General features: G+C 42.4%; 1 protein-coding gene across 2 annotated transcripts in view; it reads left to right on the top strand.

The window, feature by feature from the left end:
• The first annotated feature begins 2,602 nt into the window (after positions 1–2,602).
• SLC1A1 (solute carrier family 1 member 1) overlaps positions 2,603–24,656 on the top strand; it is a 59,615-nt gene continuing 37,561 nt past the window's right edge. Inside the window, exons 1-2 of one of the 2 annotated variants that reach the window (XM_027808455.2) lie at positions 2,603–2,671; positions 18,460–18,600. In XM_027808455.2, coding sequence (XP_027664256.1) covers positions 18,474–18,600 — 127 coding nt within the window. In that variant the 5' untranslated portion in view covers positions 2,603–2,671; positions 18,460–18,473. Of the gene's footprint in view, positions 2,672–2,919; positions 3,165–18,459; positions 18,601–24,656 lie in introns of those variants that run through there. The other variant, XM_055699230.1, reaches the window with a different exon arrangement.

Genomic DNA, 24,656 nt, shown 5'->3' on the forward strand with positions numbered 1-24,656 from the left:
ATGTCATTTTTTCCCAGGCAAATGTTCAGATCTTCAAGACTGATTTCTCTGTATGATTCATTAACATTAAAAAGATTCTTAAACACAAAAAATAAAACCATATTGTCACACAATACTATCTTACCCATGATATGATCTGAGAACAGTGAGCAGTATAGCTAAACAATGCATTCCTATCCTCTATACACATGAAGTGTATTGACATTTTTTCACACGTGCATTCTATTAATTTCATAGTTATCCCAAGATGTTTCAAAATGGCACAAATCTAAAAATGGTTTAAACAGAATTTAGATTTTTGTTTACTTAGCCGCTGTACTTTGTAGCTGTACAGGCAGCTAGTCCCCCAAACTGTTAGTTCCTCTGGTCTTTTTTCATAGCTGAGTTCATTTTTAAAATAACTTCAACATTGCAAGAATGATCCACGGTCTTGGGCTACCTTTAATTCTTTTCCATTTTATTGGGACACTGTTATTACAGGGTTGTTTTTTTTATAGCTCCCCATACAGAAACTGCCAGCTTGACTCTACCTCCAGGATCAAAGCCAACATCTGTCATTCTATAATAGGAAGATCAAATTAAAACCAGCTTGCTCATCAGGATGTTTAAAACGTCTCTATTTCACCTGCCTAAGTATTTTTTAAAATGCTTCTTTAAGTTTCTATGGATGCCATAAGCTGTCAACTTCTTTTTTCAAGGTCACGTCCATGGAATTACAGTTGATGAAGTGAAAAAAAGAAAGACAACTTACTAAGAAAAAACCCTAGAATTTTGGAATGCTTTTTTTCTTAAATATTTGTAGGGACAAAACACTAGCAGAAAAGAGCAGAAACTTTGTACTTGGACAGGAAACAAAAATATGCGAAGGTCTTCAATACAAGTCAATATATATTGTTCTACTGTTGCAGAATATGGAAATAACCTATGTCTTTAGCTTTCACAAATTTTATAGCATAACTGTATTATGTTTTTTCTGAGGTTGCACAACTCCTTTAAAATATTGCAAGCCCCAGGCGGGCATATATCAGCTACAGTCACATTGCTTTGTACCAGTAGGAGAACATTTCTTTTGTGCTAAGAGTGCTGCAGACAATTCCAGCTCCTCCAGAAAAGGACTATCAAATCCTAAATGTGAAAAAAGGTTACTTACAGCATTAAGAGAAACACACAAATGATGGAAACTCCATGGAAGAAGAACTCTAACTTTATTTTAGCTAGTTATCAGGAACCGTCGTTTTGCAGTTATCACCTCTAGCTCACCAAAACAGCTCAAAAGAAAAGCAGACTAAGTTGCTGGAAGGGATGCATGAGAAAGTGAATAGACAGAAAACTAAAGGAAGGCCTAAACTCTGAAGTTGTCTTGCCACTGGTTTTGTTGTTACTGTCCAGAGACACACCACCTGACCACCTCCTGGGACAAATCAGACCATTTATCTACTGAAAGCAACATCTGACATTCCCAATATATGTGGGAGAAAATAAAAAAATCTCACTTTGGCAGTGAGAATTAAGCCTACAGCTCTTCCGCACAGGGTAAGCCTGATCCTGCCCATCCTGAAACTATGTGCGCCTTTTTCTTCCTCTGCCTCTTCAATGCCACTTACACTGCCACATTTCTATTCCAAAGTCTGGACATAGTCATGGTGTTTCTTACTGTTTCTTTCAATTAGTTATTTTTGGGTTGCTTTTTCTGTGGCTTTGTAACATGGTAGCATGCCAGCTTTCCTTTTAAGTGGTCTAGAACCTTTTATGATTTAATTAAACTAATATGATGCTTATTCATCTGCTTCCTTTCTAACCACTAGGCTTCCTTTTATTTTTTTAATTAAATTCTCCTGATGGTGACAGATGCAGACAAATTACTGCAGTTGCCTAACACATTTGAAAAATAAGGCCACTTTTTTAGAAGTCTTTACATAAATTTATGCAGCTGGCTCCAGGTTTTAACACTTGGGATAGATGATGGCTCTTGCTCCTCATCCAGGTGGATTTCAGTGCTCGTCCCTGCCTCAGCAAGTCCGTATTTGTCTCTTTCCCCAGACTGCCACCCAGAACAGCCAGGTCCATGTGACAAAGTTTCAGCTGTGGTTTTTGCTGATCAGCCCCAGGCCTGAGTTACCCAGTCATCAGAGACAGAAACCATGCAGACCTCACTAGTGTACATTTTGGAACGGATGGTGTGAAGTGTAATTAAATAAGACAGACTTTCGTTCTGCACTCTCCTTCATGTCATTCAGCAGGACAACAGCAGTCTCAAACCACACACATACCCCCTTACATTTACCAGTTGATCTCCAAGTTTGAAAATCGTAATCAACAAGGTTATAAACAGATACTGAGAGCCCTGCCATAATCCCACAGGGAATCGAGTCGCAATGTTACACACACCTTAACCGTGCTTATGGGTGAGGAGGGGGAAGGAGACCAGTGCCAAGGAGTTGCAAAGGGAAATAAATGAATCTTCACAGTTTTGGTGTTTAAATTTAACGGGATAAAACCCCACCAGGAAATCCTACAAACCATTTCTGTACTCTCCACCCCCAGCTTTCCCACCAGGAGTAGAGGGCAGGGTATGTCCCCTTAATATTTAACCAGAGATGATCCCCAGCCCAACCACTGGTGTCTTTCCAGCAGCCACCAACACCACCCAGGAACAACTCCTCTGCCTGAGGTGCGGGCCCCCACACCGCCCGCTGGTGTCAGAGGGGTGAGGGGCTGCCCTGCCCCCCGGGAGGGCACCGTGCGCCCCGCACCGCGCCGGCGGGCGCCGGGGGGAGGCCGGCGAGGAGGGGCGGGCCGGGCGGCGGCGGCGGGCCCGGGGGGCTGGGAGGCGGCGGGCCCGCGGCGGGGTGGGCCGGGCGGTGGGCGGGCAGCCCGGGGGCGGGCGGAGGGCCGGGCTGTCCCCTGCCAGGTGAGGTGAGACACCGCTGCCGGCCCCCTGGCAGCGTGCGGCAGTGCGGAGCGCACGCAGGCGGGCGGCGCGGCTGGGCTGGGCAGGGCTCGGCTCGCCTCGGCTCGGCTCCGCACGGCGTGGAGCTCCCTAGGCCCGTCGCCCCCGCCGCCGCCCCCCGCTATGGCGAAGGCGGGCAGGAAAGGATGCGGCTGCCCTGGCTTCCTGAGGAAGAACTGGCTCCTGCTGAGCACGGTGGCCGCCGTGCTGACGGGTGAGTGTGGGGGGAAGGCGGGCGGCAGAGAGGGAGTGCGGCGCCGCCGTACCCCGCCCGGCCTTGCCTGGCACGTTACAGCCCTGCCCGTCGCAAGGCCGGCGCGGCGCCAGACCGGGCCCCGCAGCGGAGCGCCCGGCGACGCCAGCGAGGGGCGCTCCTTGGCCGCGGGAGCGGGCGCAGGCCGGGCGGTGCGGGACGAGCCGCGTCCCCTCGCCGCTCGCCGGTCCCGCCCGCCGCCGGTGCCGCGGCAGGTTAACGGCCCTAACGGCGGGCGAGGGGGCCGGCTGCCCTCCCGCGGCGGCCCGCAAGGCCGGCTGGGGTGCTCCCGGGCGTCGCGTAGCCGTGGCCGCGGGGGACGGGTCCGCAGCGGCGCGGTGCCGAGGCGGCCGGTCCGGAGGGGGTTTCGCGTGTGAGCGCGCAGCGGCCCCCGGCCCCTAGCGGTAAGGCCGGCAGCGGGCCGCGGGGTGCCCGGGGCCGCCGGGGCCTGCCCCCCTGCAGGCGTCCGTCCCGCCTGTGTGACAAAGGTCTGGTGATCAGCAGTGTAAACCCGTGCTAAGAAAAGCCTGCCCAGTGCACCGGGACACGGTGCGCCCTTGGTGCGTGGGTGCTGCGGGTCCCCCCGGCCGACCCGAGGCAGGCTGTGCCCCCGGCCACGTTTGCGGCGACCGCGGCATGCCGCGTCGGGACTGACCTTCGGCTGGTGTGCTGCTGGCGGCCCCGCAGAGGTGGAGGCTGCAGGGCAGGACAACAGTGGCAGTGGCATTGGGTGCTTCTGATGGCCTGAGCCAAGCAAGGCAACTGGCCAAGTTCAGCGATGCCACCCAGGTTTCAGCAGGATTTTCAGGGGTGTCACTCTAAAGAGAGGGGAGTTCTCTGCTTGCTGACCAGTTTCTGGGGGCAAAAGGAGTCAAACACCATCTTATTAAGAATATATTTGGGCAAAAGGGCCAAAAGAAGCCATCACATGACTTGGCCAAAGAGACTTTTCCATAGGATGTAATTTTGGTCACACACCCTTTTCATTTTCTCCTGGTGATTATTCTGATGCTAAGCAAGGAGAGCTTAATTTGCATTATTGCTCCTGTAGAGAAGTGTGGCTTTGAGTACTTTCATTTTCAGCACTAGCTGCTTGATTGGTCTCTTTCAGATTACTTTTCTGCCGATTTGAATTTTGACTGGAACGTATCTATTTCTGTGCATGTTTGTTCAGGAGATAATTACTCTTTTTGGAATTCCACCAAGCTATTTACAAGCTGAAATCAGGGGTGTACTTATGTATACAAGCATGTTTTCCTCCACACATTCAGTATGTGAAAGATTTTTTCACCTCTTCGATAAGTGGATAGATTTTTGTGAGTTCTGTATACCAAGTGCTGAGGGCTTGCTTTGAAAATCTGGTTGTGCAGTTGGAGGGGTGTATGTGTGTCTCTCTGTGTGTGTACAGTTGGTTTTCACGTACTCCTGTCAGGTGTGTTTCTATGAGTTGACATACTTCCTTCTCAATTACAGGAGTGGTTAAGAAACATTACCCTCTCATTGTCTTCCATGAACATAGGTAAAACTGAAGTGTGTGATATGATCTTACAAGCTGATCAATCTGAAATGAAGTTTCCCTGAGAGCCAGACGGGAATTCAGGGTGGGAGGGTGACAGGCAGCCAGATACCTCCTATGTCTTTGGAATTCTCTGCCTGCTACACTGTAACTAACAGTCCAGAACCCAGGGGAGCTCTGTAACATGGCAAAGAGAGCTTTGATAAAAATTTCTTCGGTTTTGGTCCAAACTATATTTTGCAAGTAGCTGTGTATCTGCTACATATTCAGTATTTCTTGGAGGTGAAGTAAGTTACACAAGGAGAACAGTGAAACCCTTGTAAGGATGGGTCAATTAATTGTATGTTGTCTTTTCATTACAGCTTGAGGAAAGTTTCTATTATACCTGGAGTCCACAAACCCTTCATAATTAAATTTACTTATTTATTCCTTTAAAATATATACTGGGAAATTGCTTTGAGATTAATACATCTACTTTGTTTGGAGGAACAATGTAACGTTCGTGGACAGAAGAGTATCGCATCATTTTGAAAGCAGAAAATACGTTTAGACTTTTCAGAAAAGTATGCATGAGTGAGGAGTGGAAATACCAAATGCAGCAAGCTGTGGCAACGCACTGTAAAAGCTGTCCAGTGTGCTGCAAAGTGGCTGATATTCCAGCAGTATCATACGGAATCGTGGGTTTTGCTTATCATTATCAGAGCCGTGGTCAGCATCCTAGTGAGATTTGCTTATCTTTGCTAGTAGTACCCTTACTAATTTGAAAAGTTCTCTTGATTACATCTTGTGTGTATCTCTGGTAAGAAGATACAGAACCAGACAGACCCCCCTCAGGAGTCCAAGCAATTGTTCCTAAGAAGAGTAAGGATAGAAGCAATTATTTTGTGTGTTACATTTGAAGCATCCAATCATTTACCTGTCACATTCTCAAAAACATTGGAATTTCTTTTATAGCAGTTGGGGGAGATTATTTAAAATCTGCACACAAAATATACTAATGTCACATCTTTTTGGTGGAAACAAGTGTATGTATTATTAAAAGAAAACAAAACTTGAGACTCAAGAGGGTATTTTTCTTCCCTTAGTGAGATTGTGTTTCAGACCACCAAACTGATTTAAAGATCTTTGAACTCAGATTTGGAGTCTGAAACTGACTGGATTTCAGATTCAGGGCTAATTCTGAGGCTTGCAGTTTGTATAATTTCAGTGATAGCTTTACCTGAACACTGGGCCTGAGGAACAAGTTCGTTGTTCATTGGTTTGTAGTGTATACTGAGGGCATGCAGTGGGTCAGCTGTGCTGACTGGTGACACCTATATGAGTATAGGAGAGATGTGGGCTCATCTGTGCCTCCCCTGGGTCACTGCCCTTCTCTAGGAGGCAAGAGGGGCAGGACAGTAGCAGTCTGATGTAGGTAACTGCAAAAGGAGGGATATCTTGCATCTTTTTGCTCTGCTGGCCTTATTGAGCCCAAAGCAGATGAGCTAACAAAAGCAATTTAAAAGTCAACCTAATACAAGTGCTTCTTCAGGCATTAATAAAGTTATATTGCTTCCAGTTTGCACAATCAAGTCAAAGTAAACCAGAAGTATCCCTGAAATTTACTCATCCTGAAACAGGTGTCTAAAGGACAATTACAAAGGGAGAGATTAAGTCACACTTCATAGGATTCTGATAGAGCATCTATTTTTTATCATCACTTTGTCTCCAAGAGATCACTGCTGCAATGCAACCAAACCAGTTGTGAGGGTAAAAGGTTGATGACGTGTAAATACTTATTAATTAGTCTGCTAGTCATAGCCTAATAGCTTGTAGTCCTGGGCAATTCTTCAGCACAACAGCTTTTTTCTTACAGTGGAAATTAAAATGTAAGTGATTTGAGTATGTATGGCCTCAGGCACTGAATTTCAGTAGAACACTGTACTACAGCAGAGATCTTTTACATACTCAGTAAACACAAATAGGTTGGAATTTTTTTGAGTAGTCACAAATTTTGTAATCTGTTAGACCATTACCTTTTTGTAATAGTTTTGTGGCTGGGGAACATGATTGAGGGAATCAGTTTGCATAAATTTGCAGGTTACAAGTGTTTTTCTTTTCTTGTTGCTTAATGGAATGTCTGTCTGTCACTGCCTAAACAAATCCAGAACTTCAGATACCTGTAAGCCTGCCTGTCACTTGAAGCTTTTTCTTTCAACAGCACGTGTGTGGGACACTAAATACGGCATTTCTCACATCCTCCTCATGAACAGCTGAACGATTTCAAATTGATACAGCCATCAGTCACAGGAGATTGTGAATGGCAGGTATCCCTTCTCCAGCCAGCCGTAAATCGTGCTCGTCGAAGGCGTGTAAGCGCTGTTCCTGTGTGAGGCCGTGACGAGCGCTGTGCGCTGCCGTTAACTTGCTCCTTCGTCCTCCTCTTCAGGTGTACGGGTGTCTCTCGGCGCCCTTGTGTGCGCCTCGGATCTGCGGAGCGGCGCGGGGGGCGGCGGCGGGCGGAGCTGTCCGAGGTGGCTGCGCCCAGCCCGGGGAACGGGCCGAGTGCGGGGCAGGGAAGCGGCAGCCGGTGGTGTGAGGCCGGGGTGAAGTGACTGAGGGAGGGAGGGAGGTGGACATCTCCGGCATGCCCGAATACCTGGCTTTTGCGCCTCTGAAGTGACGTGTGTCCTGCCTGTGCAGGATCAGGCACCTTGCTTGTGCAGTTCCTTTGTTGGAAGATTGAGGCTGGCATCAGACCTCCTTTTCTCTCTGCGCTTGAGAGCAAGATTGAAATATACATAGTTCCTATCTGTAACACCAACCTTGCAGAAACTTTGAGTGGTGCAGCTATAGCTATTTGCCAGGATTTAATGAGTGATGAACAGCCACTGGAGCTTCTGTTTTGTGCTTTATGGTATCACCCCAGTAATCCATATGTCAAAAATTGATTCTCTTTAGTTTTGATGAAAATTATTATTTTACATTATAGTATTAACTAGTAATATCTCCCTATAAGAACACTTTATGTTCACAGGCTTGTGATTAAAAAGAGGAAACAAAAATTGTCCAGTGCATTCACAACTACTAACTGAGGGCTGGACACTGTAATCAGATACAGGGAAATTGACAGCTGCTTTTATAAGCACTAGTTCCTTCTAAAATTCATCCATGTGAGCAGTGTCAACACATGCTAGCATTACTGGAAGCTCACCAGTGCATTCTTACAGGAATGAATGTCTTGCAGGGCAAAGATAACAACAGAACAATTAGTAACCTATCACTCTATTGACAGCCTCTCACCACATGGAAGGCCACCCTGAATCTAGGGAGCTCACCATACTCCTGAGGATAGGAAGTTTCTTTTGCAAATGTGTCCTGAAGCCTCTAAACCCCATGAACATATAAAGTCTTTCAGTTTCGAGCAAATTGTTTCTGTCTCTTGACAAGTGTAATTTAAAAATAAAAAGCCCATTCTGGATATGGAGTAAAGCTTCACTGTTTTTCATTTCCACTTCCTTGTACCTTTACCAAGAAGTGGCCTGTTGGCTTAGTTTAGGCTGTCTTCAATACCATTTCTCTTTGCTTGCACAATACAGTGTGAAGGTTACAAACAATGAAACAGATTTACTGCCTCTTGAAATACACTAGCAAAACCAGAGCTCTTTTCTTCACAACAGGAAAAAAATTAAAGGGTATATACTAAAGCAAAGGAATTATTGCCCTGTCAGTTTTTGACAAGTATAGTTATAAAGCAAACATCTGATTCCTTTCTTGAATGCTGAAGCATAACATTTTATTAGTTTGAAATTTATAACATGTGAAGACCAGACATCCTGAATAAACTGTGGTATCATGGAAATTTAACAGAAGAGTCTGGTTTCTTGCTGTTGTGATTTAGAGCTGCATAAATGATACTAGCGGCCTTTTATGCCTGTTTTAGACAGTTGTGATACTTGTCTGTGTGTTCTTTTCTGTTACACTGCATACAGTTTGATACAGGATGGGGACTGTTCAGAAGTTTGTGAAATGCAGCAATTCTGAAAGAATGTCTAAGTTTAATTTTAAAGACAGAAAGTAAAATGCGGAGTGGCTCAACACTTTGATATATTCATTAGTTTCAGAATAATGATGTTTCTGCATGTCACTGTCTGTGTCTCTTTAGTTTCCACTAAATTGCCTTTCCAGCTGCTTATCTCAATTTGTTACAGTCAGAATCATTCCACTGCCCTTTCAGCAAGGGTGTAGCTAGAAAGTGTGTCCTGTGTATTGTCCTTTCCTCTCAACAACCTTCCAGCAAGGAGACAGCTAGAACAGTATGTCCTGTCTGTTGTTCTTCCACCAAGGGGGCAGCTAGAACGGTATGTCCTGTTTATTGTTCCTTTCCTCTCATCACAGTTTAAAATGGAGGCTGTAACAAGGGTCAGAATCTGGCAGATATTCCCAGTTACTAGCTTTTCACGCTTCTTATACCATTGCCAACCCTTTAGTTTCTCGTGTTTTTAAGGGTCTTAAATGAAAATGTATTTTTCCTGATGTGCTGTATTGAGCTAGTATTTCTTGGGCTGTGTAGGATGCACAAGCGTGTTCATATAGCTTTGGGATACCAGACAAATGTTGTGGAAAGAGAAGAGAAGACCAGTGGGCTTTTACAGAAAAGAATGAGAAGCTCTAATTTTTTGGGTGGCATCAGAATTGTGACATTGGTGTTGTAATATGTTAGGCCATGTAAGTGAAATGTTAGACACTGGAACTGGACACATGACAGTATCTGAAATGAGTGACAAAAGGTGTCCAAATGAAAGCACTGTTTTATAAAATTGAGTGGATTTAGAAACGTATGGAAGCAACAAGACTTGTATGTGTCTGGATGACTGCAGAGAGGTCGTAGTTATGGAAGGCTCCCAAGTTACAGATGGGTGAGCTGAAGGAGAATGGTTGTGGTTTCAGAAGTAGCAGCTGAAAGGGGTCATGGGGAAGGTCTTCAAACGAAAAAGGGCAAGTTACTGTTGTCATATTACATTCCATTTTTACTGTAAAACAAAGGAATATGGGATAGAAATATACCTCCTGGGTGATCATATCTAGTCTACTGCTGCATCAGGTTACACCATTTTACATAAACTTCTGTAACATCTCATGCTCCACTTTAAAGCTGGATAGGCTTCATTGTGCTGCACATCCTCCTAGGAAGCTATATTGATCAGTCTGATTGTTGAAAGCCTTACAATTTCCAGTCTAAGTGTATTCAGGATCAATATGCATCCGTTTGTTAAAACATTGCTCTTTCTCTGCTATTCTAGCTCACTCATCCCTGTTGGACAAACCAAGCTCTTTAATCTCCTTTCAGAAGGTAGTCTCCTCATTCTTTCCATCACTCCACAGTCTGTCTTTGTGTGTTGCAGTTTGAGTTCACTTTTGCTGAAGCCTTAAGGAGTTTCACATGGTATTTCCCAGCAGAACAAGGGCTTTCACCAGGACACATCCAAATTTGTGAGGAAATGTAGGTTGTTTAGCTGCTGGGAAAGAGCTGTCTTTTTCCCCAGATTACTTAGTTTATGATATAATCTTGGTAATATGGCCTTTGTTATCTCAAGGTTGTAAGTGCTGTACTTCACAAACCTAATGAGTCACCAAGTTTGTTGAAAAGCTGTGAAAGAGGCAACTTGTATTTCTCATACAACTTATCTTAATAGAATTAAGGACTAACCAAGGAATTAATTCTTTGCAAAACCTGTCTGTATTTTTTCTGTTAATGGGCTGTCCCTATAGGTAGGTTCTGTATGGCAGTTTTTGCTAGTGTATTGAGATACATATACAGATGAAGTGCAATTGAGAAGTTTTTTTCTTTCCTTCAGCTGTATTCTTTTATCCTGGCTTTCTCAGATAGAAGTTACATCTGCATATGGTAAATATTTGGAAGATACATACACATGAAATTTATCTACAGCATATTTAGATAAATGAGAGGAAAGTAAGGGTCCAATAGGAGACACTGTTAAATTACCAAACAGTTTAGTACATTGGTGTTCTGGGGGAGCACTGCTTCAGCACCTGGCAGAACTGTGGTCACTCATAGTGACAGGAGAATGGCCACTATTTCCCTTTTCCTGGCTGAATGAAGTAACTGCCCTTGGTTTGATTAAGGGTGATGTGGGTCCTGTGCAGGGCTGCATTGCAGAGAGGCGGCTCTCTGTTATCAGTGACTGCTACATGCTGCTCTGTGTTACCAGCCCTAATACAGACCACTGCAGCGCCGAAAGCAGCAGGAGTTATATGACTCGGTCAGCTGCAGCAGGCTTCACACATGCTGTAAGGCGAGTACCCCACACTGGAGAAGCTGTTTTTCCCCCCTCTGGGCAATGCCATTCGTGCCTTCCCTTCATTCCTGAAGGTCCATCACAGGGAGTCACTGTCCACCTGAACTTTCCTCACACTGCAGTCAGATGACAGTGTGTCTTTTGTGTGAAGGAATTTACAACTACTGCACTGTCAACAGGTTAATCAGAGAGGACACAGGGGCGTCTCACTGCAGCAGAGGAATGAGCACACCTTCCTATAATACATTCCTACTACAGATTTTTCAATACACCAAGATCTGACTTGGGAACTTTCTTCTGGAAGATTTCTGAGGGAACTTTTCTTCATGTATCTTTGTAAGCAAGCTGGTAGTCTGGACACCACCAGCATCCACAGAGTTAAGATCAGTTGCCATACAATTATACCCCAGAGAGTCTAAATCCTACCTCAATAGTTGCCTGCAGTTTTCTAAGAATCTTGTTTTTCCCAGTAACATCAGTATGTTTATTGGAAGGAATATTAATTGTCAAGTAGAGTGTAAACCAGTAAAATGAATAATATTTAAAAATATTAAAATAAATGCAGAGACACCTGAATTAATAAGCTGAAATAAGTTTATAAGTGTTATTATAAGTAATAATTTCCTCTACGTCCTCTATTTTAGTGTTCTGTAGTTGGCACTGTGTATTTCATTGTAGTTAAGAGATAGCCAGTGATAGTACAGAAACTTCAGAGAAACAAAATGGGTTTTATAAAATATTACTAGAGGACTCGGACTGTATCACAGACTGCAAAAATCTTGCCTGCCTGTGCTGCAATTGGACATATTTGTATTGAATGTTTTGTATTGTGTTTCAGATCAAGTCAGTGAACTTTGTTAGCCTTGTCAGTCCTATGAATCATCTACTGTAATGATAATCCAGTTAAGACCCACCAGTATGATAGAAGTCATTGTATTTTAGTTTGTAACGTGAACAGCATACCTTGTGAAATTATGAAGAGCTTAATCACTTTGTTATTAGCACAAGCCGTGTTGCTGCAGTACAATTAAACAATATCAGGTTTGAACTATGAGACGTGCCCATGTTTTTCCTTCCTTCAGTGCTGTATCAAAGCAAAATTTCTATAATTCCCCCAGTGTCCGTCAGTATCAGCCAGAATCACAACCTTTGCTCCAGAGAAAGAGTTTCTACATGCTGGAATTATATGAAAACAGGAAAAATAAATACCACAGCTGTTTACAGAGAGGGACATGGTGTAATTCAGAACAGACCATTTTATGAAGCAGTTTTAATTTTGTCCAGAAATATGCACAGGATTTTTTTTCTCATTTTCTTTATGGTTCATTCCTAAGGATCGTTCCCATAATAAAGTCAGTGGGAGTTAAAGGTGATGTGCTGTTTCTGTGGTGTCATGCACACTGACGGAGTGAGAATTCCCTGCCAGTTAACACTGTGCATCCCATACACATTGTCATTGTTGTCATTCATGAGTGAAAATAACACGTTAGGGAGTCCTGCCAGTTAGATACTGATTTCACCTGCCTTATATTCTCTTTCAGTGAGAAATAGGACCAGGTATGCCTATGTGTGGACTTCAGTTACTGGTTTCTAAATTGTGAGTTGTTTTACCTGTGAATGAAGGTAAAGAAAGTAAAGGTGCATAGTGTCATGCCATCTTGTTATCAAAGATGTGATCAGGTTCTGAAAAGTATCTAACCCACAGTGGTAATGACATTAAACAAGTAATTACAGACACGTCATACTGCATGTCCTGAACAGATATAGCTACCCAGGTTTTCTGAGTTTTCAAATTAAAGATCTGAATTGTGTTGACCCCACATAATTATACAAAAAAGGCTTCAGGATTTAGCCATCACTCCCTGAAAAACTGTGAATAGTCTCCACGTGTGGTTGCTCAGGAGGCTGCTGAGAGGGCAGCACATTTTTATGAGTTTACAGTGTTGTGGGACAATCTGTGACACTCCTCATGTGTGCTACTACAGATGAGCCCAGAGATTATGGAACTTGTCTGAACAGGTTCTGTGTTTCTTTTCTTACTCATTTCCAAATATGTGTCGTGAACTCCAGTACAGTACTTGAAGAAAACTATAGTACTCCTGTAGTTGCTCCCATGCAAATAATTTGCCTTTTTCCTGAAACATCACTTCAGAAACAACAGCAATATGCAAAAATACATACTTTAGATGTAGGGCAGATTGTGATAAATGAGTGTACACCAGATATCCAAATGTCACAGTTAGCTTTGCAGAATGCAGAACCTGCAACGTAATGGTCTCCCAACACACATTTTACTTAATTTCTGTGGTTCACTCACTGGATGCACATACAAGGCCAGACTGGTTCTGCCACATTGCTACACACAGCCATCATCTCCTGGGCCTTAGAAAGCCTAAGGCTTGGCAGATGTGATGGATCGAGTGCTGGCTACATGCAGTGCAGCCAGTTGCAGGTGCTATCCCCTCGCAGTGCTTCCTGCTCCTCCTTCCCTGGGTAACACAACAAAGAATGGGTCATCCCCGTACAATTGTATTCCCTCTGATTTTTCATGCTAGACTACCTGAAAGATGGGTGCCAACAGGTTTCTCGTGGTGTGCTCATGTTGAGTCATTTTCTTGAGTTCTGCTTTTCTTCTCTTGTTCTTCTCACCTTCACCCCTCAGTTCTCTTAGTTTGCATTTACAGCCTTTCTTTGAAGGATTTTCTGTCTGTTACCAAGCTTGCGAAAAGACTGTGTGCCACCTGGGAAAGTAGCACCAAGCAGTCAAGGCATGCGTTGTTTCATATGGGTTCAGACAAGAGAATTGTCCTGTGGCCTCTTCATCCATTGCAATCCCAGGGACCCAGACTGCACCTTCCACTTTCTGTGTCTGGCTGCTGGGAGAGAAAATGTAGACACCATGCTGTACAGCGTGTGCTGTACTATGTGCAGTTGCAAAGGGTTATTTGCCTTAGAAAATAAAAATAAAAACACATGATTGTACTGTTTTATCCACCTTAATTCTTCCCTTCTGCCCAGCATGCAGAAATCTGGACCTTGAGCAGTACATAGCATTGAGCTGTAAGTAAAGGATTGCTTTTGTGGTGTAAATCAGAACCTGACTTAGCAATGTGAGCAAGAAGGAAAAGCAAGGAGAGGAGATGGAAAAGAAACAAAAACAATTTAGCGTGGACAAGAAGAAAGGTGGAGTAGTTGAAACTGAGGAAGGAAGAAGAGGGCAAGCAGGAAAAGTGAGGTTTTGCTCTTTAAAAAAAAGCAGAATTAAATCATTCCATAAATGAAAGAGACAAATGAAAAGAAAGGAAAAATCCTAATATATAGTAGCAGCCTTGCCTACTATAGGGTGTTTTGTGGTTGTTAGAAGTAATTACACATACAAGAATTAGTTCCAGAAATGGTGGAGTATCAGTAGCATTCATGTAGAAAAATTAACATTTTGTAAGACTTCCATCTATGCTTGCTTATGGCTGCAGTAATCAGTGTGATGTTAAAAGCGCTGGTGACCATGAGAAATATGTTTATAGTGGGCCACATTTTTTCCTGTGCATTTTAATTCCCAGGAAGAAAATTCCAGTTGAACTTGATATTGAGACCAGGATCAGGAAGTTCTATATTCGTCCATTTCCAGTACATAAGCAAATTTATTCTGCTAAATTTCTAACCTTTTCTTGTTACAAAATGAAATTTCTTCTTACAGTCATATGGTAAATTCAAGCAGCATGTGCTAGATGGTAGCTCCAATTAAAAGGTAGCTGCATTTTACTGTATTTTGGCATACTACCCAAATTAATATAGATACAAGTGCTCTGTCTGGTAAAGGAATAGTATGAACAAGAAAGTGAGAGCAATAATGTATTTTCAAGAGATTGTTGGAATAAGGAAGTCTATTCTCAGTTACTGCCACTAGATAAATAATACCCTCACAAAAAAAACCCCCACCCAACATTAAAGGGATATAAATTTATAAGGGAAAAAAATTAAGGAAAACCTGCTAAAATTTTGAGAGCACATGGAAGGTTTTTAGAGTAAAATCTAAAGTGGAAAAGAGAACTCTGAAGAACAAAAATGAGGGTGAATCTTCCTACCTGGCTAGTAATCCTGCTAAACATACAATGATCAAAGCTCCCAGCTTCCCACAACAGTCACCACCTAGAATGAAAGGCACATGGTTAGAACGTGTCCTAGACACACCTTTGCAAAGTAAAGTGGCATTACACAGCTTTTAATAAACATACAGTGTAGTCTTGCTGTAATTTAAGCATATGCCTGCTGTAAGCTGTGTGAATAGTTTGAGACATGGAGATTACCCGTATGCTTAGATTCAGCTATTTGTGCTGCTGTTTTCAGGATCAAAGCCTTGGCAACATACTTCAGTACATGTAACCATTTTACAAACAGAGGTTTATCTTGCTGGGGTTTATTTTAAAGTGCAGGCTAATTACTTTCCACACTTTTAGTTCAGTCACTAGATTGGTAATAGACATCATTGTGTCTTATCATTCACTGATCAAATACATTTGCATAATACTGCAAATACCTTCAAGGCTATTAAGATTCAAGATTGACGCAAGGAATTTAAACTGTGCGAGCTCACTGGCACTGTAATGGGTTTGCATGGTAAGGTATTTAGGGGTGGGCTACAGGAGTGGCTTCTGTGAGAAGATGCCAGAAGGTTCCCCCATGTCCCATGGAGCCAATGACAGCTGGCTCCAAGATGGACTTGCCATGGGCCAAGGCCAAGCAATGGTGGTAGTGCATCTGGGATAGCATATTAACGGGGGTGGGGGTGGGGGAGGGGAGCAGGAAATATATGCACCAGCAGAAGAGCGGAGTAAGAAAGACTATTGTGAGAGCAACAGCTCTGCAGACACCAAGGTCAGTGAAGAAGGAGGGGGAGGAGGGGCTCCGGGTGTTGGAGCAGAGATTCCCCTGCAGCCTGTGGTGAAGACCATGGTGAGGCAGGCTGTGCCCTGCAGCCCATGGAAGTCCATGGTGTAGCAGATATCCACCTGCAGCCCATGGATGTCCACAGTGGAGCAGATCTCTGCCTGCAGCCCATGGAGGACCCCACGCTAGAGCAGGTGGATGCCCAAAGGAGTCTGTGACCTGTGGGAAGTCTGCGCTGAAGCAGGTTTGCTGGCAGGGCTTATGACCCCGTAGGGGACCCATGCTAGAGCAGTCCATTCCTGAGGGGCTGCACCCCATGGAAAGGACCCACAATGAAGCACCATGTGAAGAATTGCAGCCTGTGGGAAGGACTCATGTTGGAGAAGTTCACGGAGAACTGTCTCCCATGGGAGGAACCCCACACTGGAGCAGGGGAAGAGTGTGAGGAGGAAGTGGCAGAAACAGCGTGTGATGAACTGACCACAGCCCCCATTCTTCTGCACTGCTTAGGGGAATGAAATCAGGAATAAGTTAAGCTCAGGAAGAAGGACGGGGTTGGGGGAAGGTGTTTTTTTGTGATTTGAATGGTAATAAACTAATTTTCCCAAGTTGGGTCTGTTTTGCCCGTGATGGTAATTGCTGAGTGATCTCCCTGTCCTTATCTCGACCCAAGCGCCTTCCATTATGTTTTCTCTCCCCTGTCCAGTTGAGGAGTGAAGTGATAGAGTGGTTTTGGTAGGCTCCTGGCATTCAGCCAGAGTCAAACCACCCCAGGCATAGATGACATCTAAATCAGAAATTCTAGTAGTTAGTTAGAGCAGCCTATTTGCCTGAAAAGTTAACTTTTTCTTTTTTCATCTCTTTAATTGCAGGAAAGACTTGTTAGGAGTTTATAATCTGCCTGTTTTCTTTCAGCTTGTTTTTGCAGATGCAGATAGAGCACAGAAAAAATGTTTCATTATCTTTTTGTGCTCTCAGAGACAAATTCTGTGAAGCTATTAGTTTACATTTCTGCATCAACTAACATGCAAATAACTGTGTGAATTAGCATGAACCACAAACATGGTAAATCTTTAGGGAGAATTTTTGCAAAAATCTTAGTTCCTAGAAAAGAATGATGAGTTTCTTTCTTTAGTAGAAAATTGGGTATGGGATCCCTGTCTGTTTCCTTCAGTATCAACAGTAGAGACCAGTTGTCTGGATTTGTCTAAAATGTGGTTTTGAACCTGCTGGTATTGTCTGCCTCCACAACTTCAATCACTTAAAATAAGGAATGTGTCCTATAAGCCTGTGTAGTCAAACTTTACACCAGCTTCTTGAGCAACATCTAACTTAAATGCCTTGCATGCCATCAAAAAATAAAACTGGGATAAGAGGTGTATTTGGCTTGGGCAATAGCAGCTTTCCTGGGATGCTGCAACTTTACATGAGCCACTGAGGCTGGTAAAGGTAGGCTGGTAGCACCTTTTTGTGCTGTTGTAACGATTGTGCTGCAAAATATACACCATTGATGTCATTAAAATATGGAAGGGTGTAAATAATTCCATTCACTTCAGTGAGGCTATTCATATGAATAAGACCTTTCAGCACTCTGTGGATAATGAAGGGTTCAGAGTTGCTGTGTCTTTTACTGAATCCAGTTAGAAATTGGATCTGTTGATACTCAGTTTAGCCAGGACTGAAGCATTACAAAGTTCATATGTGGAACAACAGTCATAATGCTTTCTCAACACTGATCAACACATTTCCTATACCAGTGATTTTCATTTGAAAATCATGTTAAAGTGGAAAATAAAAGTATTGCCTGTCAGACTGAAGATATTTGTCTTTCGGTCTATAATTAATTTTCTTTTGGTAGAACTCTTACCTGTGGTATGTCTCAGAAGCTAAGCTGTCTGTTAATTCATCTAATCCAGAGATAAGAGGAAGTATCAAGGTGCCTTGTGCCATGGCTCAGTCACTGATAACCTTATAGTATGGTATTTTGTAGACTGGTCAGGTAGTGGAATGTGTGTGAAATAGGCTGAGTGTGTTTTTGTTGATCGGTTTCCTGGAAATTAATTTAGTGATTGTGATCACACTCCTCTTTAATTATATAGAGCACCAGTTACTGAAAGTATTGCTGCTGGGTAGATATATTTTTGCCAGTACAAATTATCTACAATATTTATACCATTTACTTGCTTTCTTTAATTTTGGTAGTGTCTATATACTATATTGATTTTTTCTTAATGCCAGTTGTAGGTCTTCTAGAACTAGTGAAAGCAGGTAAAAAGTCACTGCTAGACTGGACTGATTGAATCAGATTTGTCCAAAGATACACCTGAAGACATCCTTCAAGTTCAGAATTACATGTGTTATTACTGTGCCTATTATCAATATATAGAACAGAAAAGGAAGCATCTCTAATTTGCTTTAGAAGTTCCACAATGGCTGTAAAAAAGTGTCTGTTGCTCGCTCTTTGTGTTTTACTGTTCTTATCCTATTTTTCCTCCTTTTCCCCGTGTCTGTAAAGTACTGCTAATTTATGTCACATTTTGTATGTGCTTTTTAGGTATTGGAGTTGGCATGCTGGTACGGGAATATGGCAAACTGTCTAACCTGGATAAATTCTACTTTTCCTTTCCTGGGGAAGTGCTGATGAGAATGCTGAAACTCATCATTCTGCCATTAATCATATCAAGTATGATTACAGGTATGACTGGAAATGTACTGTTAGCTGATGAGATTATCATTGTGGTTTAGCTTTCTTTCTAAAAGAAATAACCTTTAAAAACAATATGATGGAACTCTATAATGAAACGTATAGATTGCATATATGTAGATTAAGCTTTTGTGTGTATAAGAGTGGATTTGGAAGGCTTAGCACCATTATCTGGTAATTAAGTTATAAAGAGCTGTGAGATAACAACTTACATGTTTATAGATTCTTCTGTCTCTTTTCTCCCCATTTTCAGGAGTGGGTTAAACAGTTGCAAATTGCAAGCCCAAAGCTGCAACTGCATATTCTCAGGTACAGAGTTAACTACTGTAAATATTCTCATGCTGCCATTTCACAAGAAGGGGAGAGCTGATCTCATAGTTTACTGATGTAAAAAGAGAAGATCCCTCACTTACACTTCCCTGGTCTCAACAGACTCCCACAGGGTACCTTGCATGAGCTCTGGCATTTGCTGGATCCTTCTGTGAATCCATTCAATTCACTGACCTGACAGAAAACCATTAATGAGGACAAAACCCCCACAAATCTGGTATGCTTAATGCAAAGGAGTTGTGGGGAAGTGTAAGAGAGTGGGGAGGGAGATTGTGTGGCCAGGAAGGGGTTATGGAAAGAAGAGCAAAACTTCCCTCTTTTGCAAGGAACAAGCAAGCCGCTATCTGGAACCCCACCATGGCATGCCAGAATTTGCTAACAGCTCACACAGTAGGGAAAGATTTAGAAAGATTTGCCAAAGCAAGCCCAAAGCAAAGGAATGTCAAATAGCCTTTCTTAAAAAAAAAAAAGGTAAAGAAAGCCAAACAAACTTGTCTTTATTCTTTAAGCCTTTGCTGAGGGAACAAAGGTTGTGGCTATCTTGTTTTAGCTTCCTACAGTTCATCAGGACACATTTGTCACTATACTGTCCCCTTTCAACTCCACAAAGCCTCTATTTCAGGAACATATTCATTTCCAGGTGTTTGTTGTTTGGTTGGATGGTCATGGAAATACATCAGACATTTGACTACAGAAAAGGAGAGCATCTTGTCAAAATGAAAGGTGAATTTAGATCATGCTGTGAAAGTGCTTTCAGAAATAGGATATTGCATACAAACTCCCAGTCTCCTCAAAGTTCATGGCCAAAAGTATCACTAATTTCAGCAGCGCGCCCCAAAGTGGGCCTGTGACAGGAAGAGCCTAAGGGAAGCTGCCAGGGCCCTTGGGGTGTACCTGTAATGCATGATGACAGGCACCCAGTGTTAGAACTGAAATGGAGAATTTCAACAGCTGCAAGACTGAGACATCCAGAAAGGAAAGCTGCAAGAGGCAGAGTGAGAAGTGGCAGCAGAAAATAACCAAGGGCTGTGTCCAAAGGAATGAAAGGAGATGGAACAATTTTTATATGTAAAGGAGAGAAGAAAAAAGACAGGAATAAAAAGGGCTTGGTGTTTTAATTAATAGAAAGGACAGCAGCATTTTTACAGAGGAGGAAACGAGACTTAAAGCAAAGGAAAACTGAACTCTTACCATGTTGAACTGGAGTCTGTGACAGGAGATCCAGGAGAAGCTACCAAGATAAGACTAATGTATTACTTTTTTCAAGCAAGCCTTTATTTGTGATTGTAGTTGGGCCTATGTCTTCAGAAATAAATAACACCTATATAAATTATATCATTATTAAAATAAGTTGTGTCATTAGCATAAATGTATCCCTGTCCAGCTCTTGTAGGGAACAAGAATTCATGCTGTTAAAAATACTGTGCTGCTTTTTAATATTTAACATTCCAGTATGAGTAAACTGCATTTGTAACTGCTAACCAAGCTTGGATTTTAAAGATCACATATCACAGGAGTTAAATTCATATACAGAGATGAGAAGGAGATGCTCTGATTCTGTCCTTGACGTATCCAATTTATATAGAAAAGATGAGCTAATTTTTTCTGCACTTTTATGTTATGTTTTTAGGCAAGAAAAAAGAAACAAGATTGATAAAGAGCAGAAGTTACTTCAATAGAATATGTAGAGCTTTGCTGCTTTTGAAGAGAAAAGCACGAGCTGTATCTATGCAAGTAATGCTGAAATGAGTGACAAGCAAATGGACTAGGCATGTCTGTGTGTGATGGTTTTCACTGTTCACCTGTGTCTTTCTTCAGGATGTTTGACATATTTTGCCTTTTGTAAAAGAAATGTGGTAACCTTCCAAGCATCACAAATGCACATTTGAATTGAATAAGTAGGCCTGTGTGTAATCGTAATGCATGCTAGACATGTTTCCTCTTTCAGAGAGTCATACAGAATGGTTGAGGTTGGAATGGACCTCTTGGGAACATCTAGTCCAACTTCCCCTGCTCAAGCAGGGTCAGCTAGAACATGTTGCCCTGGACTGTGTCCAGTCAGATTTTTAATACCTTTCAAGCATGGAGATTCCACAACCTCTCATGGCAACGTGTTTGACCAGCCTTACAGTAAAAGTGTTTTCCTGTTCAAATGAAATTTCATGAATTTTAATTTTTGCCCATTGCCTCTTGTCTTGTGTCTGGGCACCACTGAGAAGAGTCTGGCTCTGTCTTCTTCATTCCCACCTATCAGGTATTTATACACATGAATAAGGTCTCCCTGAGCCTTTTCTTCTCCAGACTCAACAGTCCTAGCTCTTTCAGCCTTTCATCATGTGAAAGATGCTCCAGTCCCCTAATTGTCTTCGTGGCCCTTCACTGGACTTGGTCCAGTAAGTCCATCTCTTGCTGGTACTGGGGAACCCAGAATTGGACACAGTACTCCAGGTGTGGCCTCATCAGTGCTGTGTTCAGAGAAAAGATCACCTCCTTCCACATGCTGGCAGTGCTCTTCATAATGCTGTCAGGAGGCTGTTGGCCACCTTTGCTACAAGACGTTACTGTATCATGGTCAGCATGTTGTCCATCAGGACCTCAGGTCCTTCTCTTCAGAGCTGTTCTGCAGCCCGTCAGCCTCTAGCATGTACTGGTGCCTTTATTCTTTCCCAGGTGTAGAGCTTTGCATTTATGCTTGTTGATCTTTCTCTCAGATGAATTCCCTAACCCATCCAGGTACCTCTGAATGGCAGTATAACCATCTCACGTATCAGCCACTCCTCCCAGTTTTGAATCGTCTATGAACTTGCTGAGGGGGCACTCTGTCCCATCATCTGGGTCAATATGAAGATGTTAAATAGTATTAGCCCCAGTATTGACCTCTGGGGTACACCAGTAGTGACTTGCCTCCAATCAGACTTGTGCTGGTCATCAGAACCTTCTAAGTCTGGCTATTGAGCCAGTTTTCACTTCACCTCACTGTGCAATTATCTAACCTGTACTTTGTCAGTTTTTCTGTGGGGATGTTACGCAAGACAGTGTCAAAAGCCGTACTAAAGTCAAGGTAGACAACATGACCTCTTTGCTAAAATTCTGAATTTTAGTGCCAAAGCAAAATTCACACTTCAAAAAAATACTGTAAAGAATAGTACAGAGGTGAATGAAAGATCTAAGGAGGATCCAAGGTGTGTCTTCAGCTATGTCTGTAAACAAGGCAGGCACCTCACTGTTAGTGGCAAAGGCACATCTCTGCATTTGGCTGTGAACCTTCCCTGAAATGAGACAGAAAAGTATTTTGCTCAAAAGTAACCTCCTCGTGATTATCTAAATGCAGGACATATAAGGATAGCACCAGAACCTGCATGCAAGTTGCCTTTGGTGGTACCAAATGTGTTCTGAATATCCACCTCCTGAGGATTTGCATATTATGCAGTCCCATATAGGGCTTATATCCAGTGATCAGAGCTTCAGACCTGTATGTGCACACATGCCCAGTGGCAGACATTTAGGGCCCCAATACGTAAAAGTTACTGCAGTAAAACTAGTGACAACACGTCAACTGGTCCTGAATGACTGTCTTTAGTTCACAAGCTAAGGGGATGCTACTTACCTCACCATGGGAGAAAGTTAAACATTAAGTCATGTTGTTGTGCCTTTGCTGCAGGCTGAGTGCACGCAGAGGCAGTTGCAATGGCTTATTTGGTGCATAACTGTAACCAGACCATGGTGCTGGTTCCAAAGGCATCTAGGAAGTTTTGATGCCTACAGGAGACTATTTTGTGAATGTATGTGATGTCAAAATATTGGATTTTGGTAACTAGTAACACTTTTGCACAAGAATCACCAAGAGGTTGAAAATACAATCTGTAGTTTTGTTTTTTAGGTTTAGAATGTCTTAAAAGGTAATGTTACATCCTGAAAAGCATCAGCTTTTAGGACAGTGAGTTATGCACAAATGCATGTCCCATGACCAGATCCATGTCCATTTGGACATAAAGATATAAATCAAGCATACAGCAAAGACAGTGATGGGGGGGGGAATCACTACTTGAGATTCCAGGAATATCTGCAAAATTTAAACTATTAGTAATTTTCATTTTGTTGACGAAAGTCCTGTCATAGTGGAAAAACTCTCACTGACTTCTTCAATTAAAGCAGGAACACTTTTACTCTATTTTCAAATTGAAAAGGCAAAATTCTCCCTCTGGTTAAATAGAGGGCTTTGTAGAATATGGTTTTCCTTTGCAAACCAGGTTCCTCAGCGTGTAAAAGAGGGAATACATTGTTTACATCCTTATTTTGTGTAGCCTACCTGTTGCAATTTGTGAAATTTTCCCACTGGCCTGCCTCAGGCTGAACTGTAACCTAGTAAAAACTAACATAAGCACTAAGCATTTATTTATTTGGAAAAATTTTAAAATCATGGTTAATAGGTCCTTGCTTAGGGGACAGAAGAGTCTGAGTAGTGCCATGCTCTTTCAAATTATTCTTGGTTTACCTTACAGCCAAATTTTAATTGTTCTGTTATCATAATTATTTTAATGGATGGCAGATGTAATTTTAATTTACTCAGACCCATAAGTCCAGAACTGATAATTCAGTTCAAAAAACCTAGCTCTTTTGGATCTTCATGAGATTTCTATCTCTCAAATTAGTTAATAGTACACTAATGCATCATGCATGTGAAGGAATTATTTGTTTCCTCCTGTAGTGACAAGAGAAAATTGAAAATGAAAATCAAAAAGATTTTGTAATTCAAGACCATTTCTGTGACATCCAGAACTACACCTGTACTGAGTGTAATATTCCACACTCCAAATCCACTTCTTTGAAGTAATGCTCTGAAAGAAGAAATTATTAGGCAAATACCAAATATATATTATTTTTAGGTGCCCTGCAGGGAGAAATAATTGAGAGGAATCTCTTGTGTGCTTCCTGGGAGTTTTGAGGCTTAAATCTAATCATTCTGGGAGTACTTAAAAGCCTATAAAATGTCTCTGAAAGTCTTGGAAATTCAACACTCTCAATTTCATTCAGAGAATGAAAATTTTATAGAATTCTGCAGTACATTTTTTCATATCTGCATACTGAGCAGACTAGTCCCCTTTAATCACTTTTAACCTTCTTTTTAATGGACTGAGATTCACAGGGTATGTAATGGCAGTAATGTTTGCAGGTGTGTTTTCTGTCTGGATCGCATCAGAACTTAGGCTGGAGACAACTGTCCAATTTCCTGAACAGTTGTTCCTCTGTACTTGGGTACAAGCTGGCACAGTGAAGCTGGGCCATGTGACTTTTCCCATTTGTAGAGACTATTGCTTTCCCTGTGGAAAGAGGATATTGAATTGTGGCTGATGGATGGGTATCTTGAGTAGGTTATTTGTTCTTTTCCATTGTTCAAAATTCAAGTGTCAGTTTCCTACCTTGCATCTATATTTGGGAAGTTACTAGTTTGCTTTATCCCAGTGCCACCGAGTTTAGTTAATGGAGACAAAATGTACAAAATGGGAGACAAAGGAGCTGGAATGCAATGAGAAAAAAAGCAGAATAGAGTATTAATCAGTTTGTTCTTATTTCTCATGTGTATCTATCTTTGAAAGTCAGAACAGATCAGACTTAAACAACTTGGGATTGTTTTGGGTTTTTTTTTGTCCGGAGTTAAAACACACTGAGCCTCTGCCTGCGCTCAGGAATAGACCTGCTAGTTCCATTAGATGCAA

This window comes from Falco cherrug, chromosome Z, assembly GCF_023634085.1.
Source record: "Falco cherrug isolate bFalChe1 chromosome Z, bFalChe1.pri, whole genome shotgun sequence".
Classification (NCBI taxonomy): domain Eukaryota; kingdom Metazoa; phylum Chordata; class Aves; order Falconiformes; family Falconidae; genus Falco; species Falco cherrug.